General features: G+C 36.6%; 1 protein-coding gene across 1 annotated transcript; it reads left to right on the top strand.

Annotated features, from left to right (window-relative positions):
- Positions 1-13,819: 13,819 nt before the first annotated feature.
- LOC107781489 (proteasome subunit alpha type-3) lies at positions 13,820-19,627 on the top strand. Its single transcript, XM_016602198.2, has 9 exons — positions 13,820-14,133; positions 14,231-14,314; positions 15,346-15,419; positions 16,554-16,640; positions 16,733-16,817; positions 16,961-17,007; positions 18,352-18,417; positions 18,920-19,010; positions 19,302-19,627. The coding sequence occupies exons 1-9, from the start codon at positions 13,990-13,992 to the stop codon at positions 19,371-19,373; spliced, it is 750 nt and encodes a 249-aa protein (XP_016457684.1). The 5' UTR covers positions 13,820-13,989; the 3' UTR covers positions 19,374-19,627.

Genomic DNA, 19,627 nt, shown 5'->3' with positions numbered 1-19,627 from the left:
CTTTAATATTATTTGAACTATATATAAATTGTGCCGAAACCTTTCTCTTCTTACCTCCGGGGATGTGCTTACTGGTTGAGACTCCCTATTCTGTTAGTGTCATACCCTAAATAAAAGAGGCTCGGAAAGTTTCTAAGCCGGCCGGCCTTTTGGTTCCCGGAAAGGAGCTCCTTCCTCAGCTCGAGTTGTCCGCTCGGGTACACTGTCTAGAACACCGACCCAGGTTTTGAACATAGAATAACGTGACTTCATGCCGGATCCCTAGTGGGAACGTTTATTTGCATCATGTGCATTTGACTTAGGGGACTCAACACAGGGGTTGGGTCCGTCTACGACAAGCAACCTGAAAATAATAGACCATCCTGAGGCATCCTATTTGTTTTCCGTGCATTTATTTTGTCTCGCTGACCGGTGTTTGAATATTATGAATATCGTGAAATTGAAAAAAAAGAAATAGCGGTTAGGGAATTGATTGTTTATTTTTGAAAAAAACCTAATACACAAATACTGTCAAAACTCTGCCGAAATTTTGAGAAAATGAAAAAGTGTCTTATTAGTTTGTTTTATTAAAAGCAAGGGAAAAATAGAAAAAAAAAAGTAGTGGCTTTGTCTTGTTTTTCAAAAAAAAAAAATTAGAAAAAAATAGTTTGTCTTGCCATAAAAATGAAAATAAAAAAAAGAGTCTTGTTTTGAAATGGGTTTTTATTTATTTATTTGTATATGAAAATGCCAAAATAAAAATAAAAAATAAATAAAATAGTTTGTTTTTTTAAAAAATAGTTTATTATTTGTTGCAAATATATATATATATATATATATATATATATATATATATATATATATATATATATATATATATATATAAATCCAAAGGTTTTTCATTATTTCCTAAAATGTATATATATCTTTATTTGTTGCAAAAATGTTTGTCTTGCAAAGTCTAGAAAAGTTCTTTTAGACTCCCAGTTTTCGAAACAAAAATCCAAAAATATTTTCCGTTATTGACTTCTTTAGAAAGTTTTTTTTTAATTATTAAAAAAAAACATATATATATATATATAATAAAAAGAATCCGAAAATATTTTCCCTCTTCTTTAAATATTGAAAAGAAAATTCAAAATTCAAAAATATTTTTTTAGAAGCATTTCTTTTATTAAAAGTAGAATTCCAAAAATATTTTCTTTTTAGAATAAGAGAAAAAAAACAAATGAAAATTCAAAAATATATCTTAGAAGTCTTTCTTTTAAAAAGAAAATCAATACTTCCTTTCTTCTTTTAAAGTAGTTCTTTCACAAAGATAATAATAATTAAAAAAAAAAAGTTAGTTCATCTACTTATCCTTGATTGCCCGAACTACGCGGGTTTGATTCTCACCGGATGTGAGATACGTAGGCAACCCTCATCGGGTCCAACCCCACCGTTTTGCTAAAAAGCCAAAAACAAACAAATAATAATCATAAAAAATATACATGTCAAATTTTAATTTTTGTCATAAAGAAGTCGGGTGACGCTGTTTTATCAAGACATAGCTGAATGTTCCCGAAAGGGACGCCGGAAGGCTGACTTTGCATAAACAGCCACCTTTGGGTCATTTTTTAAGATTTGGTCCAGTTGACCCACACAGCCTTAAAAAATCTTCGTCCCCGAGACGTTGACAGGCCGTGTTTGCAATATTGAGTTTCCTATTTTTGAAAAACAATAAAAGAGTCATAACTAAGTCAGGAGATGCTGTTTGTCATAAATAGCCGAATGCTCCCGAAAGGGACGCCGGAAGGCTGACTTTGCGTAAACAGCCACCTTTTGGGTCATGTCTAGGAATTTGGTCCAGTTGACCCACACAGCCTTAAAAAGCTTCGTCCCCGAGACGTCGAAAGGCTGTGTTTGCAACACAAGGTTTTTATCGTAATTTGAAAAAAAAAACAAAGAGTAAACGGTCAGGTGAATGCCGTTTGGATGTTTAGTCAAAAAAAATGAAAAAATAAAATAAGCCGAGCCAGCTTCGGCCGCGTCTTAAACCGTTCTTGCCGAAATAGCCTTAGAGTATCTTTCAGTTGTCGAAAGGCTATTTTCGTAAAAGAATGGACAAGTTTGTAAAGTGTCAAAATAATCCTCCCCGACCTCAAAATTCATGTGAAATTTGGAAGGGGCCACATTTGCAAAAAATAACCATTTGGTTGCATTTGTCGAACAGAGAAAGGGAGCTGGAATTTTGTTTTTGAGTCTACCAATCTTTTGATTAGAACATGCGGGTTGTTTGATTTTCAAGTTTGCGGGTCATCTTTAAATCCTTGAAACCCAGTTTGTTTCAATATGAAAATTGGAAAAAAAATGTTCATTATTGTTTATCTTTTATTGGTCCGAACTACGCAAGGTCTGATTCAAGCGGGGTCATGATACGTAGGCAATCTCCATAAGATTCGACCAAACAAAAATAAGGAAAAAAGAGAATGAAAAAAAAGAATGAAAAAACGAAACGAAAAAAATGAAAAAGAGAAAAAAAGAAAAAGAAAAAACAAAGGTAAAAAAATAAATAAATAATATATAAATAAATAAATATATATATATGTTGATAATAATAAGGACCGACTGAGTCCATTCTAACATATTTGGTGTTGAATTGTGAAGAAAGTTGAGGTGGTCGGTTTGTGCCTCAAAGAAAAATGACAACTAATGTCGAAGCTGTTACAAGTGCTCCAGAGACTCAGAGTCGGAGGGTTCCTCGTCATGAGTCACAATTTGCGACACAACAAGAGCAGTACCGCTCTCCTGAGTACCACTCGTACTCGTTTGATCTTGCTGCAAAAACTGAGAAGCCTGCCCGAAAGATGGTACAGGAAGAAATGACCCGAAGAGTGAAAAGCTTAGAACAATGGTTGGAAAACATGCAAGGGTTGGCAGGCCAAAAGAGTGTTGCCTTCAAAGATCTATGTATGTTCCCCGATGTCCACTTGCCGCCTGGTTTCAAGACTCCAAAATTTGAAAAGTACGATGGACATGGAGATCCCATAGCCCACCTGAAAAGGTATTGCAATCAACTGAGAGGTGCGGGAAGAAATGAAAAATTGTTGATGGCTTATTTTGGGGAAAGCCTTACGGGAGCAGCCTCCGAATGGTTTATGGATCAAGACACGTCTCGCTGGTATGTCTGGGATGACATGGCACAGGCCTTTGTCAGACAGTTCCAATACAACATCGACATTCCCCCAGACCGCGTTTCCCTTTCAAACTTGAAGAAGAAACCAAGTGAAAGTTTCAGGGAATATGCCATAAAATGGAGAGAGCAAGCAGCTCGAGTTAAGCCACCCATGGATGACCACGAGCTAATTACTGTCTTTCTTCAAGCGCAAGAGCCAGATTACTTTCAAAACATGGTGTCCGCAGTTGGCAAAACCTTCTCGGAAGCAATCAAAATTGGAGAAATGGTAGAGAATGGTCTTAAGACAGGCAAAATTATAAGTCAAGCTGTTCTTAAAGCCGCAACTCAGGCTGTCCGGGTTGATTCAGATAATCTTAGCGACACAAATGAGGAGATTGAAGAAATCATGATGACATCAGGGTCTAGAAGAGGTCCCAGGAGAACATCTCGAAGGTATGAGCAGCCTCCTCAAATTTTCTATGGCTCCCCTGAGCAGTATTATCCGCCTCAGGACGCTCAATACTCTGTCGCTCCACCTCAGTATGTTGTCCAACCACCAAAACACCCCAGGAGGCGAGCACGAGCATCACAAAATCTCCAGAAGTCTCCACAAAACTTTCAGGTGCCCTATAACCCACAGCCAAGCCAGTGGTATAAAGGGGAACAAAGGTTGAAAGATAATTTTACACCAATAGGAGAGTCCTATGAAAGCTTATTTGAAAAATTAAAGAATCATGACATGATTGCACTTATTCCTCCAAATCGTGTGGACCCACGTGCAAGAAGCTTTGACCCTTCTAAAAGGTGTGAATATCATTCCAATGTCCAGGGGCACAATGTTGAAAGCTGTCGGGATTTGAAAAGAGAAATAGAAAGAATGATCCAAGAAGGGCGGATTGTGATCAATAACAGTGACATGGAGCACTCGAACCCTATCGAGAACTTGTTGACAGAGGGTGACGATGTTGAAGCGGGTAATGGTCTTGGCCGTATTGATGCAAAGCTCAGTGGCTAAGATGCTAATTTTTTTTGAGAGGACGCTTCGTTCCTTGGTCAGCAAGAGAGAAGCTTGTAGTGGCTTATTTTGTGGTCATTTCTGTTGTTCGGATTATGAAGGTTGTAATTGGGATTTTGTCCTGTGTCAAACCTTCTTATCTTTCCATTTTGTCATAGCAGTTTGTTTAAATTTTGTCCAGTTTGTGTTAGGATTTTATTCTGGTTGTTTTGTTTGTTTTATTATTCAAACCATTTCGCCGGTAGTCTAATACAAAGTCGGTCTTTTGTTAGTTCCAGTCGTCTTTTGTTTAGTCCTTTTATCATTTCATTCAATGCCGATTCTAGGGACATGACATGCGCACCCAGTTTGGGCCTAATCTTAAAAGTTAATCATAAAACCCTGGGAAGGTGATCAAAGCATTTAAAGGAAATAAGAACGGTTTGAGATTATTTGGAGCCCGAGTCATGTGGAACTGGGGCAAGTTAAACACAAAGAAAACCGTTAAAGAAAGATTCGCCTAAATTGGCATGAGGGTCGTTCATAATAATGAGAATGAGAGTGTCGCCCAACGGTGCTTTAGAAGTGACAAATGAACAAACAGATGTTGAATATAATTGTCAAGTCCAGCACCATCGGAAGAGACTATAAATCTATTGTTTAATTGTGTTGTTTGCACTTGGCATGTTTTGAAGACTGGAATGACGAAGGCATTTTGTTCTGCTACCCAAACACTTTATCCTTCGTTAACCCCTTTTGAGCCTTATTTATTTTCCTTTCATACCCCTCGTTCGGAATTAGTAGCAACGAATAGAATACGCAAGCGCGGCAGGTAAACAAAAGAAAAAAAAGAAAAAAAAAAAAAAAGAGAGAGCAAGAAAAAAAAGCAAAAAAAAAAGCAAAAGAAAAAGGAAAGAAAGATAAGAAATGAGTGAAAAGAAAGTCACAAGAAAAAAAGAGGATTGGGAACTACGTTTGACCTGATTCCTCAAAGAGGATACGTAGGCGCTTCACGGCTCGGTCAGAGTTTTGAAAAATGAAAAAAATCAGTTAGGATATCCCCAAGCAAGAAACTGGGGCAAAGGTTGCGTTTATTGTGAATAAATCTAATTCCGAAGGTTGTAACTAATAACCCAAAATTAATGCATTTTTTGAGCCTTTAATACCTTTTTTCTAGCCCTATCCAAAACCCACATTACGGTCCAAAGAAAGACCTTCTGATCAGTCTCCAAAAGATGCCAAGTCAGACAAATGAAGAGTCTTACCGGCGAACATAACATTCTGTTCCACGGCAGAAAGGACTCTAATCTCCAACAGAAAGAGTCATACCGGCAACACTCCAAATCCCCAGCTGGAAAGTGATACAAATGAGAGAGTCTTATCGGTGAAAACCTTCACAGGCACCATAAGGCGATGAAAGCTGAGAGAAGAACCAAAAATGAGAGAGACTTGCTAGTGAAAACCTTGCGGGCACTACAAGTTGAATAAGATTGAGAATCAGATGGGGAATTGCCAATTGAAGATCTGGAAAGACGATTAACGGCGGAGAATAGGCCACATATGCATGTCATGACCATTAGAGTCGGTATCTGCATTTGATAGGTTTTTATTTATAGTTTCTTTTGTTAAAAAGTCATTTTTTTCCCTTTGTCTTTTATTCTGTTCCCTTTTATCTTTTTCCTTTCATAGAAAAATCCCCAATAGAGTCTGTCTGGTCAGAACAAGTGAATTGACTTCAAAATATGTCATCAGCTTTCCAATTATGTCAGATGAGATCTGACTAGTACCTCCAAATGGTATAGTCAGCAAAGAACAAGCGCGAGGCCAGTGTCAAAAAGATATCCCCAGCAAAGGGAATTGACAAAAGGATTGACAAGCGTCAAGAGGGATATCCTTGCCAAAACCAAGGTTATAAACCTCAAAGACAAGGCCCGTGAACAAAGCAAGGAGAGCAGTGAGCATGATTCGGCGAAATCCATACTAGACTAAAAGGTCGGGGAAATGCCAGTTTCCAAGCTATGCCACAAAAGAAGAGGGATATCCCCAGCAGGAAGGGATTATCCCCAGCACATAATATCATCCCCAACAAGTCGTGGAGCACAGCGCAATGAAGGAGAAAGGGAAAGCAATCCCAATAGGAGTATCACAGCCAACCACCATGTTTTAAACTAACAAATTTTGTTTGATTTGAAACAGGTAAAGGAAATGGCATTGATGCAGAAACGCATGCCACAAGGGATATTATCAAACTGGGGCAGAAAATTTTCCTTCCATTTAGAAAATTTTCTGGAAGTCAGGTACCCCCAGCTGATAACATTTTACCCCCAACAGGTAAGTAAATCAAGGGAGGTAGTCTTTGAAGGAAGAAGCTATGTAAAAACAAAACAAAAAAGGAATAAAAAAAAAAGAATAATAAAAAGAAAAACAAAAAAAATAAAAAGAAAAAAAAACAAAAGAAAAAGAAAAGGAAAGTCATCCCCGTCTAAATAATCCCCAACAGTTTCGAGGGAAGACAACACAGGTAAGTAAATAATTCAAAAAAAAAAGAGAAAGCGAGGGTTTTATTAATAGGAGACGCACTTCCTAGTTTGAAAGTTCGTTTTAGTTTCACCCATAGGAGATGCATTTCCTCCTAAGTTTGAGTTTTACCCATAGGAGATGCATTTCCTCCTAAGATTGTTTTAGTTTCACCCCATAGGAGATGCATTTCCTCCTAAGGTTGTTTTAGTTTTACCCATAGGAGACGCATTTCCTCCTCGGTTTGTTTTAGTTTCACCCATAGGAGATGCATTTCCTCCTAAGTTTAAGTTTTACCCATAGGAGACGCATTTCCTCCTAAGTTTAAGTTTCACCCATAGGAGATGCATTTCCTCCTAAGTTTGTTTTTACCCATAGGAGACGCATTTCCTCCTAAGTTTATGTTTTACCCATAGGAGATGCATTTCCTCTTAAGTGGTTGTTAAAGATATAAAAAAAACAAGACCTAGTCTGATGAACTTTCTCCTAGGATCCAAATCTTAGTCTGATGAATCTTTCTCCTAAGATAACCAAAAAAACAAAAAAGTCTGACGAACCTTCTCCTAGGATCAAAATCTTAGTCTGATGAATCTTTCTCCTAAGATAACCAAAAAAAATGACCTAGTCTGATGAACCTTCTCCTAGGATCAAAATCTTAGTCCGATGAATTTTTCTCCTAAGATAGAGACCTAGTCTGACGAACCTTCTCCTAGGATCAAAATCTTAGTCTGATGAATCTTTCTCCTAAGATAACCAAAAAACAAAAAATGACCTAGTCTGATGAACCTTCTCCTAGGATCAAAATCTTAGTCTGACGAATTTTTCTCCTAAGATAGAGACCTAGTCTGACGAACCTTCTCCTAGGATCAAAATCTTAGTCTGATGAATCTTTCTCCTAAGATAACCAAAAAACAAAAAATAACTTAGTCTGATGAACCTTCTCCTAGGATCAAAATCTTAGTCTGACGAATTTTTCTCCTAAGATAGAGACCTAGTCTGACGAACCTTCTCCTAGGATCAAAATCTTAGTCTGATGAATCTTTCTCCTAAGATAACCAAAAAACAAAAAATGACCTAGTCTGATGAACCTTCTCCTAGGATCAAAATCTTAGTCTGACGAATTTTTCTCCTAAGATAGAGACCTAGTCTGACGAACCTTCTCCTAGGATCAAAATCTTAGTCTGATGAATCTTTCTCCTAAGATAACCAAAAAACAAAAATGACCTAGTCTGATGAACCTTCTCCTAGGATCAAAATCTTAGTCCGATGAATTTTTCTCCTAAGATAGAGACCTAGTCTGACGAACCTTCTCCTAGGATCAAAATCTTAGTCTGATGAATCTTTCTCCTAAGATACCAAAAAAAAAGGAAAAGAAGAAAAAAAAAAGAAAAGAAAAACGTTTGAAAAAAAAGGAGTCATTTTCCTAAACCCAGGCGCCCACCTGTATAACGAGAGGAATACATTTCAGTATTTGCATTTCATGTTCCAGGCGCCCACCTGTATAACGAGAGGAATACATTTCAGTCTTTACTTTCAAGTGTTGAAATTGGGAGCCCGCCCATAGAACAGAGGCATACATTCCAGTCTTTAAATTTCTTGTCAGGCGCCCACCTACATAACGAGTGGAATACTTTTCAGTCTTTAAATTTCTTTTCAGGCGCCCACCTGTATAATAAGAGGAATACCTTTTAGTCTTATACTGCAGATTTTGGAAATCAGTAACCCCACCGGAAGGTAGAAGGTTACAACGGGAATCCCCAGCTCCGGGAAGCAGAAGGCTACAACAAAAATCCCCAGCATTCAACCAAGTTATAAATAGCAGAAGCTCGCCTCAAGAATGCGAGTCAACATCTGAGATGGTCGACAAAAGCTGGACACAACATAAAAGAAAAAAGAAAAGAAGAAGAACAAGAAAGGAGAAAAACAAAAAAGGAGAAAAATACGGAAGTGGAGAACAGATGTGATCTGTTCAAGAACTAGCGCCTACAACTAGCAAGTATCAAGATTCAAATCCAAAGTCTGTATGAAGCACCATTCAAGACTCAAGACCAAGTTTCAGAAGACTTAAAGATAGGAATCCTTGTAACCAGTAGCTGATAGGCTTAGTTAGCCTTTTTCAGTTTTCATTTTTGTTGTAATGACAGGACCGCGGACCGGAACCTCAACGGAACGGCACCTCGATCGGCTCTTCACCTCGGTACACTTCACTATCTCTCTCATATTCGAACTACACGTGGCCTGATTCCTGTATAACCAAGGATATGTAGGCAGCTCAGATACCAGGGCTCGGTCACATTCCCTCCCTTTCCTTAAGTGTAGTCCGTCCAAGTACTGATCGGGTCAAAAACACGTCTAGTTGTTCTTTGTCGGAAAACTCTTCGTGTTTCCAGTCAAAGAGGGGCAGCTGTAAGCACGTGATTTTTGACCCTCCCCGAGAATTTTCACATTTTTAGCGTGAATATGTGAAATTGGGTCTAGTATAGCTATTTTAACTATTTTTACTTTATTTCGTTGCAAAAAAGAAAATTTCAAAAAATATATATATAAATTTTAGTTTATGTATCTCTCATAAACTTGAAAAATACAAAATTGCACTTTATTTTTGTACTTTATATAATTTCGAAAATTACAAAAGAAAATATAGTTCTATTAAGGTTTTATAGTCATTTTAACTTTGAAAAATACAAAAAATATTACCTCATATTTTATCTTAATATTTAAAAAACGAAAATTACAAAAAAATAGTTTTATTAATATTTTGTAGCTATTTTAAATCTTGAAAAATATTAAGAAAATAATAATATAGTTTTGTTTTAAATTAGTCTTATTTTAGTAGCTATTTTGCTTATATAGGACTAGTTAAGCAACGTCGTGTTCCTATTTCTCGGGTCCGGGCAAAAGAATAATATTCGGGTTCAAACTACCCGGTTTTAGGCCTAATTTTCGGACCTAGCCCATAATAAATCGAGTCCACGACACATGGGGAACCCCACCACGCGTGGGGGACATATGCCTTGAACCCCACCACGCGTGGGGCTCATTTTTCTTGGCACAAACGGACATTTTGCTGAACAAAAGGGGGATTTTAAAATTTTTGGAGAGGGCGACTGTTGATTCATCTTCTCCAAAAAAGGAGAAGAACAAAAAACCAAAAAAACGGACTTTGGAATTTTTTTGGAGAAAGGTACTGTTCACGCTTCTTCTTCTTAGAGAAGAAGAAGCAGAAACCCTAGCGAAAAGGAACCACCCTCCTCCTCCCAGCTCGACCATCATCACTACCCAGCCCGACGAGTAGCAGCAGCGTCGTCACTGTCCAAACACCACCTCCATCAACAAACCTCCAGCTCCAGTCCGTCACCTTCCACCGCGACCAAACGACCATCGTCCAAACACCACCACCAGTTCCAGCCATCCCTCCCAGCAGTGAACGAAACCACCATTGTTACCTACCCAGCGACGCCCAGCTCCACCATCGCCTCCTTCCTCCATTAAATCCGGCGAGCCCTGCTGCTTCGTCACCTTCCCCAGCACCACGACCAACAACAACAACCAGCTCCCTCCATCGTCTCACACAGCCCACGACCATCACTTCTCCTCCTAGCTCCATCGTTGCACCCCCCCCCCCCCCCCCGTCGTCAAACACCACCAGTCGACAACCCATCAGCCCAGTTATCGTTGTTCTTTCATCATCGTCGTGCAGTCCGTTGAGGTCGCCTTTGGTTCGTCGAGGTCCGGTACGTCGAGGCAGTCCGTTGAGGTCGATGTAGAGGTTTGGTCCATGGCTCTTTCCGTTTTTGTTTGTTCAGGTTAGTAAACCTCAAGTGTTAGATAAGGAAATGTTACGTTAAATGTTCGAAGACGCAATATATAAATTCGTATGATAATTCTCTGCTTATGTTTTCACCGTATGCATTTTGTTCATTTTGCGTTATGTTATTATTGTTTACTTGATGTCATTTGATTTAGTTGTATTAGTTGTTCTATGACACAAGTTTGACGTTAATCTGTTCGTCCTTTCCTTTGCTTAGGTCATTCGGACAAAATTATTATTAGTACATGCTCTTACTACGCCCGAAACACTCGTTCACTAAACTCATTTTATTAATTTTTTTTGACAAGTTATGAGATTTTGGTTGTAAAAAGTCGTAAGGTTTAGTATTGTTAAAGGCGTAAAAATGGCATCCTTTTTAAAAAATAAAAAAGGTAAATAAAAACAAACAAATAAATAAACAAAAAAAAACGAGACTAGCTTCGCCAAAAATAAAAATGTACAGATTGCGGAGCCCTCACAAAATATATGTATTAAACACTTAGACTCCGGGACGGGCCGTTTAGCAAAATTCACGGCCCTACCCAATATAATAATGCGCTAGTTGCTTTAGGCGCGCCTTTAATAATGTTATCTCCCTAAACTCGGGTGCACATTTATGTGACCCAAATCCAAATCTCAACGGAATCGAAATGTGTCTCTAATCACGGGTATATTGATTATGGCGTGGCCCGAGATGCATTTCCATGACGTTGCAAATTCTTTAATAATAAATGAGACGAGCCTCGACAAACAAATGTACAAGTCGCGGGGCCCTCTAAATGTATATATATTAAAAATACTTAGAATTCGGGACATGCCGTTTAGCAAATTTTGCGGTCTTCTCCAAAATAACAATACGTTAGTTGCTTTAGGTGCGTCTTAATAACGTATTTTTCTTAATTCGGGTGCACATTTATGTGACCCAAATCCAAATCTCAACCGAGTCGAGATATGTCAATAACCACGGGTGCATTGATGTAACGTGGTTTGAGATATATTTTCACGACGTTGCAATTCTCGTAAAAAATAATAATAAAAGCGGTCAAGAGTTTAAAACTCGCACATAGGTTTTAACATGTATAAAATCAGATAATCAAGCCAAATATAACAGTTGAGCGACCGTGCTAGAACCACGGAACTCGGGAATGCCTAACACCTTCTCCCGGGTTAACAGAATTCCTTATCCGGATTTCTGGTACGCAGACTATAATATAGAGTCATTCTTTTCCTCGATTCGGGATTAAAATTGGTGACTTGGGACATCCTAAATCTCCCAAGTGGCGACTCTGAAATAATTAAACCAATCCCGTCTCGATTGTCCTTTAATTGGAAAAAACTCTCCTGCGCCCCCGCGGGTGCGGAAAAAGGAGGTGTGACAAGAAGTATGAATGGAAGTTTGAAGGAAAGTTTTGAATGGATTTTCATAAAATCCTAACGCCTTTAAATAAGGCAAGTCCTAGCTTGGGGTGCAGATTTTTTTATGTAAAACGCAGTATAATATCACGCTTTATGTATTTGAATTATTGTTATGTCAGTTATCCACAGAACACTTATTGGTGGGCCCAAAAATGAAGTAAAACATATTGCGCTTTAGTACATAAAAAAACAAATTATTTAGTAAAACGCAGTATTATACTGCGCTTTACTTTAACGACTAAAATTTCGAACGCCTTTAAATAAGGCAAGTCCTAGCTTATGGTGCATAATTTTTTTTATATAAAACGCAGTATAATACCACGCTTTATGTATTTGAATTATTGTTATGTCAGTTATCCGCAGAACACTTATTGGTGGGCCAAAAAATGAAGTAAAACACAATACTCCCTCCGTTTCATATTAAATGAGGTAGTTTAACTCGACACGAAATTTAAGAAAAAAGAAGAAGTCTTTTGAAACTTGTGGTCTTAAAAGCTTAAGGGGTAAAAAGTTTGTAGGGCCATGACATTTGTGTGGTTATAAAATCTTCTCATTGAGGGTAAATGGGTAAAATGAAAGAGTTTAAAGTTGAATTATTTCCAAATTTAGAAATGTGTCATTTGTTTTGGAACAGACTAAAAAAGAAAGTACCTCATTTAATATGAAACGGAGGGAGTATAATACTGCACTTTAGTAAAACGCAGTATTATACTGCGCTTTAGTAAAACGCAGTATTTTACATAAAAAAATGAATTATTTAGTAAAACGCAGTATTATACTGCACTTACTTTAATGGCTAAAATTTCGTTAACGTAAAGCGCAGTATAATACTGCATTTTAGGTACAAATGTAACATTTTTTATAGCTGTAGAAACGTAATTAGAGTCCAAAAACTTGCCATTTTGGTTTCGGGCTTTAATATTGCAAACTTCAACTTTTAGTATTAAAAGCCAGCGTTTGGCCACAGATTCCCAAAATTGTTTTAAAAAATCTGATTTGGGTGAAGTGTGGTTTGACGATGAAAATTTGTCTGGACATCATTTTCCAAACATATTTCACTTTTTTTTTTTTGAAAAAACCCTGAAACGTGACTTATACCCATAAGCTCTAAAAATTATCAAAAATACCTAACAATGCCAAACAAACAAACTTGTTAATCCTGTAAATACAGAATGTTCGTCGATGCCATTCATTATCATTATCACAAATCATAGTCCTCAACATAGATATGTTTGGCACAAAATTATTATTTTTATAATGAACTACATAATATATTATCCTAAAATCATAACCTGATATTTTAACATCAACTGCTAATAGCAATTACTAGCTACTACAATTCCTCAAATTACAATAAAATTACAAGATCCATGAGTCCAAAAAAAAATGATAGTAACGAACTAGTTGATTAGTTGGGTCATAATAGATGGTGGACTTTTTTAATAAAATATAAAAGTTTGGAATAATTTTTAAAATTGTTAAAAAAAACCAACGGCAATATTTTGAGCCAAAAATAGGTCTAGACCTAGTTTTGGAATTTAAAAATTTTATTTTTATAATCTATTAAAATATGGATAAAATCTATAAACAAATAGGTTTTGCCAAATTTTTTTTGAAAAAACCCTTGTCAAAATCCATGGACAAACGAGAGCTAAATCCCTTAATTGTTAGAGGTATGTGATAAAATTAACCTTATCTCTTCTTCTTTTATTTATTTATTTATTTATTTATTTATTTATTAAATCTTTCTTAAATGAGTAATAATGTTAATGTGCCTCCTATGATAGTAGAAGTTGGATTTGAAAAGATAATTAATACCTTATTGATTTTCTAAGCTGCAAATATTTTAGACCAAGTTTTTTGGTTTAAAGTGACAAATAAAATGACCAGAGAAAGTTTATTTTCTCAGTTGTATAGTCGCCATAGGTTAAAATATTTGAACTCTATTCCCCAATTAAGAATTTAAACAAAGCAACTTCCCCTTTCCTTCCAACTCTTCTTCTGTCTTGACACAAAAGAAAACTCCTTTTCCTCTTCCTCTGTATGTTCCGTCGTTCATAGTTCCAGAACAAAAGATCTTCGAACTCAAAACTGAATAAGTAAAATCAGTTAAAAATGAGCAGCATAGGAACAGGTTATGACTTATCCGTGACGACATTCTCGCCGGACGGCAGAGTATTTCAGATCGAATATGCCGGCAAAGCCGTCGATAACAGTGGTACTGTTGTCGGAATTAAATGCAAGGACGGAATCGTTTTGGTATTTTGTTTTATTTGGTTGATTAGGGGTTTTCAACGTTTTGTGTTTTAGTGTTTTTATTGATTGATTGATATTTTGGGGAATTTTGAAATTGTAGGGAGTTGAGAAGCTGATTGCGTCTAAAATGATGTTACCGGGATCTAATCGTCGGATTCACTCCGTTCATCGCCATTCTGGCATGGTAATCGTTTATGCTAGTACTACTGACGTAGTGTTACTAATTTTTCTTGCATTGATTTATTATTTGATCCTCCCAGGGGATAATTATATGACATTATAACTAATATTACAACTACTACTACTATCCCTTAGTCCCTAGCGGGATGACCTAGCGTCGAAGACCTGGAGTGCTAATAATTGGAATCAGCATAGGTGACAATAGGTGAATTCTTCCCATCGTCTAAGCATTGGCGGATAGAGTTACTAGGTAGCCAGGGGCTGAGCTATCTTGAAAGAAGCATCTTTGAATCTAAATATGGCAAAAACTAGTTTTTAGGTTATATTATAATAGCTGTTGAGTTTCCGTGACATACAAAAAATTTCTAGTAAAGTGGCAAAAGGGGTTAAAATTGCTTAGGTTATAGGTTCAATTCCCAGGCATAATATTTTTGAATCCCCTGTATAGATTCCTGGCTCCGCTATTTCTACTAGATAACAATTACTGGCGGATTAGCCGAGGTGTGAGTAGGCTGACTTGGACACCACCTTAATTTGAAAGAATTAAACTATTAATCCTCATTCCTAAATAAGTTGGACTAGCTCGGCTGTATGAATTGTCTACATCCATTCTGCTCAATTTGGGTCCTGTCATACCAATGCCTAATAATTTGTCTTTGGGGTGCTCTAAAGTTAGATATTCTCTAGTTCTCCTACTTTTTTTTTGTTTGATGATGGGACTGATTTAATTTCATCTATGTCTATGTTCTTTAGCGTTGAACTAATATTGAGAAAAGGTTTAGGCTTTGTTATCTTTCTTTTCAATGGTGTTTGTTCGTAAAAAATCAATTAAGATGGTTTCTAGTGATGACAATGGAGTGTTGCTGCAGTTATTGATTTGTTAGAGGTATAAATTTACAGAAGCATCATCAAATGCCCCATTAAAGCTGAAAAGGACCTATGGGCTATGGCACTGTTAAAGTTTTGAACCACTGCTCTGTTGGATGATTCTTGGGTGATGGTTTATTCTATTTTGCTTATTTTCTTTATGTACAGGCTGTTGCAGGGCTGGCTGCAGATGGGAGGCAAATTGTTGCCCGCACGAAGTCTGAAGCAACCAACTATGAAAGGTTTGCTTCTTGCCACCTTATCTGAAAACATATGTGTGTCAGTGTGTGTGTACTTACATCTTGATGTGTGAGTTTCGTTTCTACATCTGTTTCTCCTGTAGTTTAGCATTCGTGGGAGTTCACATTTGGCATTTCATAGATCTATGAAAACAGCAAACCGATTTGTGGTTTCCTATTGGCTTTAAGTTTTGTTTTACCACTTGTAGTTTTCTAATAATGCTTTGAAAATGTAAATTGATTAGGACCTATCGTTTATGGATCACTTGCGTTCAGAAGTATTAACTCGCTCTATTATGGGCTATATTTGTTCTGGTAGATACACACGAAATAATTTAAATTGTACGGCGCTCGAGTCGTTGACTAGTGTTAGGTAAAGTGTGATATTCCTTAAGTGTGACATATGGATGAAAAACTTAATGATGTATCTATGCATATCTTCACGGCTTTGAAGTGCAAAGGTTGCTCCTTGAGTGAGCTTTTTGCAGGTGAATTGCTTATTTATTTTTCCGTGGTTGTAAGAACATAAATGGACGATCTGGCCCTTATGCATACCTATCTTGTCTCTATAGTCAACCTAGATATCAAATCAACGAAAAATATTGCAGATTTACAATCCCACTATGAAGCTACTCAAGATTAAAGAAGTATTATTTGGTTTGCATTTTTTCCAGAAGCACCTTCATAATACTAAAGTGAGATACAGTGGTATTTAAGTCATTTTTCTGGCTTTTCTGCTGCCACGATTGTGTCAAAGAGGCACTGTCAGATACGCCTCTGCTTCTGTTGATATCTCCAGCAAGGGTTTATTAGCACTTTAGCGGATCCTATTGCTAATGTTATCCTCCCTAGAAAGATGCCAGTGTTGTCACGTGGGATATTTATTAACATAGCTTTTGATTCGACAGGGGGCTTTTGCAGTTGTTCCTTTGATTATTATTACCAAACGTGCTGTTTGTATATTTCCTACATTAGTAGATGGAAAGTCAAAAAGATTTTAGAGCCTCATCTTAGAGTTCTAGATGGTGATGAAAGTTTTTTCCCCGACTCGACATTATGAAATTTTTTGTTTCACAGTCATCATATATCACCACCCTAATTTTTTATTCTTCTATTGACTGGGTTTGTAATTTGTAGTACATATGGTGAACCAATTCTGGTAAAAGAGCTTGCAGAACGTGTTGCTAGTTATGTACATTTATGCACACTTTATTGGTGGCTCAGGTATGTTGGAATATCTGTTGCCATTTTGATACTCAGCTTCTTCCTTTTATTTGCTTTTTGTACCTGAAATATTGGAGTACTACTTGTTTTAGGCCTTTCGGATGTGGGGTGATCCTTGGAGGCTATGATAGAGATGGACCTCAACTCTACATGGTTGAGCCGTCTGGTGTCTCCTATGTGAGTTAAATCATTGTTTAACTACTATATGTTTGCGCCACATGGCGTGCTATTATATTTTATTGAATAGCTTCCTCACCTTGGACCGACCCTTATCGACTGAGTTTATTTAAGATGTTGATGTCTTATGTTGTTTGTTGTAGAGGTACTTTGGTGCTGCTATTGGGAAGGGCAGACAAGCTGCTAAAACGTAAGTATATAGATCTCTTCTGTACAATCTAAATTTCAGATTTGAAACAATCAGACATGGCTTTCTGATGGTGGTGAATATTTTAATTTGCATTTAGTTTCAACTATCAAAAACAGATTGCACGAAATGTTGTTCCGAGTTGAAATTTTGCTTGGCCTTTTTAAAAGTGCCATTGATGTCATCCTTGGGGTTGTGCAGTTAGCCTTTCTAGATTTTAAGCTCTGTCCATTATCATCCACAAGAAAATGACGAAGTTCATTATTATATATTCCCTCTTCCCTAAGAGAATGACAAAATTACCTTTAAGAAAAGGTTAAACTGATAAATATCTGCCCTAGTTTTTGACATTTATTAATTTATCTTTAGAAATAAAACTTGCAGATCCAGAAACTACATGGAAAGTTACTACTAACAGTAATGATTGGGCTAAAAATCACATTTAAAAAGTTGTTGTCAAAGAAGTTTTTCTTTGACTTCACTATGATACAGTATAAAAAATCAAAGTCGTTTTCCTGATACATTAATTGTGCTTTCGATGTTCACGTGGTGCTGTTTACCCAGAATTTTATGGTTATAAGCACTTTCTCTCGTCTAAAGCAATGCTTAAAAGGTTCAAATCTTTTCTTGCCATAGACCATAGTTTGTCAGAGGGGTTGTAATTGAAAACTGGGGATATCTTATTTATTTGGACTCCATGAGTTTTTGGCAACGATGGGAATGTCCTCTCGAGTTTCTACCATCATAGAAACACCTATTATTAATGAGATTAACTTGCTTATCTTAGCAAGTCACTTGAACACCCTTGGCCAAAATCTTATCATCATTAAACTGGTCCAGTATGTTACTGGATGACCACATAATATCTTCGTTTTCTTTCATCTATTTTCTTTTTCTGTCTTATTAAGAAATACAGGTTTATTTAACTACCCGCACAAGGGAGAGAGATCTGTAACCTCATTTGTGTGGCACTTTATTTTGGTCGTTCAGAAATGCCTCTATTTAAAATATTATTCTATGTAACTTTGAACTTTCTAAAATTCAAGTTAAAACTTTTATTTATGTTTCTCTATTGAACTATTTTTCTTACTGTTTATTTTGGTTTTATGAAGGTCTGATAATATCTTGGTGATGTTAGAAGTAAACCGGCATAAACAGTTTACTGGTTTAGTTAGTATACTCGATAGAGACTAAGCTATTTTAAATATGAGAATAAAAAAACAGTGATCAAGTTGAGTTTTTTTCAATTAGGATTTAAGCTTTGCCGTTTTTGGATTTTTTCGTTATATCTGGCACCAAATTTTCTTTTATGCACACTAATGTGACTTTGAAATAAAATCTTGGCAGAGAAATTGAAAAGTTGAAGCTCTCAGAAATGACGTGTCGGCAAGGGGTAATTGAGGTAGCCAAAATGTAAGTAACTGTTCTCATTGAGTCATTGAACTTTACAATTTGATTCATGCTAATATTTTATTGCTGAAATTTTTGTTGAAATCTGACCTGATGCACATGCAAGTTCTATTTTTGAGTAGTCACTAGATGTTCTGCGCATAGTTTGTAGATGTTCTATGTTGACATTGAGAACTGCCTGCAAATCAATTTATATATAACATGTTCCAGTTCTCTCAACCTTTGGTTAGTTCAATATTTTTCGGGCAGTCAATCAGACTCTTGTAATATGTGAACTGGTTTTAACTATGCGTAAAGGGATGTTAGTATCATCACTTGCATTTGGAAACACCAAGTTTAGTTCTTTATGAAGTGGTAAGCCTATGCTTTTATCTATAGGTTGCAAGAATGGAAGCATCAGTTATTAGTTTTTTTCCCCAGAAATTTAAGGGTTTCAAATTCATTTAGTTGGTGCTGCATGCTTTTATTGTTCAGCTTTTTGACAATATGCTTTATCTGGAACTAGAATATACGGAGTACATGATGAGGCAAAGGACAAGGCATTTGAACTGGAAATGAGTTGGGTGTGTGATGAGTCTAACCGACAGCATCAGAAGGTGATTCACTATCCTTCCGAGGACACTTTTAATAGGAACTGATATCTTTGTGTTAAATGCTAATGTTGACTCGACATTTTCTTGATTTTTTGCCTGCACCTGTCACAGAAGCAAAAACAAAGATATTAAAGCAAATGACATTTTTAGCTTATTTATTACTTTTGTAATTTTCCATCATACTTTTATTTTGTCTGCATGCAATGTATATCATAATGGTGAATGAATGTAATTGATGTTAACTGAAATAAAAATCTGGTTGGTAACTCGTGCTGCTATTTAATGTTGCCATAGGTTCCTGCCGATTTGTTAGAGGAAGCCAAGGCTGCGGCTAAAGCTGCACTTGAAGAGATGGATGCAGATTAGTGGCACAAAAACACTTTGTTCCTTATTTTATTCATGCACCTACCTTTTATCGGCTGAGTCAAATAGTCTTGCTCTGCCGTGTTTGGAATTTGGCACCTGTATGATGATTACTTTTAGTGATGAAAGAGATTTGTTATTCCCTTAAACTGTAATCTCATAACTTTCTAAGATCAAGAGGATAGGTTGCATTCTCATATGGGGAATTCTCGTTTTTAGCAGTTTTTAACTTCTAATGATAAGTTACTGTTGTCCCA

The sequence above is a fragment of the Nicotiana tabacum genome, chromosome 5 (assembly GCF_000715075.1).
Source record: "Nicotiana tabacum cultivar K326 chromosome 5, ASM71507v2, whole genome shotgun sequence".
Lineage (NCBI taxonomy): Eukaryota > Viridiplantae > Streptophyta > Magnoliopsida > Solanales > Solanaceae > Nicotiana > Nicotiana tabacum.
Note: the sequence above shows the minus strand (reverse complement) of the source record. Positions and strands in the feature narration are given on the sequence as shown.

Excerpts from the sequence above, each read along its gene's own strand:
- LOC107781489 (XM_016602198.2), top strand. The coding sequence starts at position 13,990 with ATGAGCAGCATAGGAACAGGTTATGACTTATCCGTGACGACATTCTCG. Across the intron at positions 14,315-15,345 it reads TTCATCGCCATTCTGGCATG|GCTGTTGCAGGGCTGGCTGC; the intron begins GTAATCGTTTAT and ends CTTTATGTACAG. Across the intron at positions 17,008-18,351 it reads GGCAGACAAGCTGCTAAAAC|AGAAATTGAAAAGTTGAAGC; the intron begins GTAAGTATATAG and ends AAATCTTGGCAG.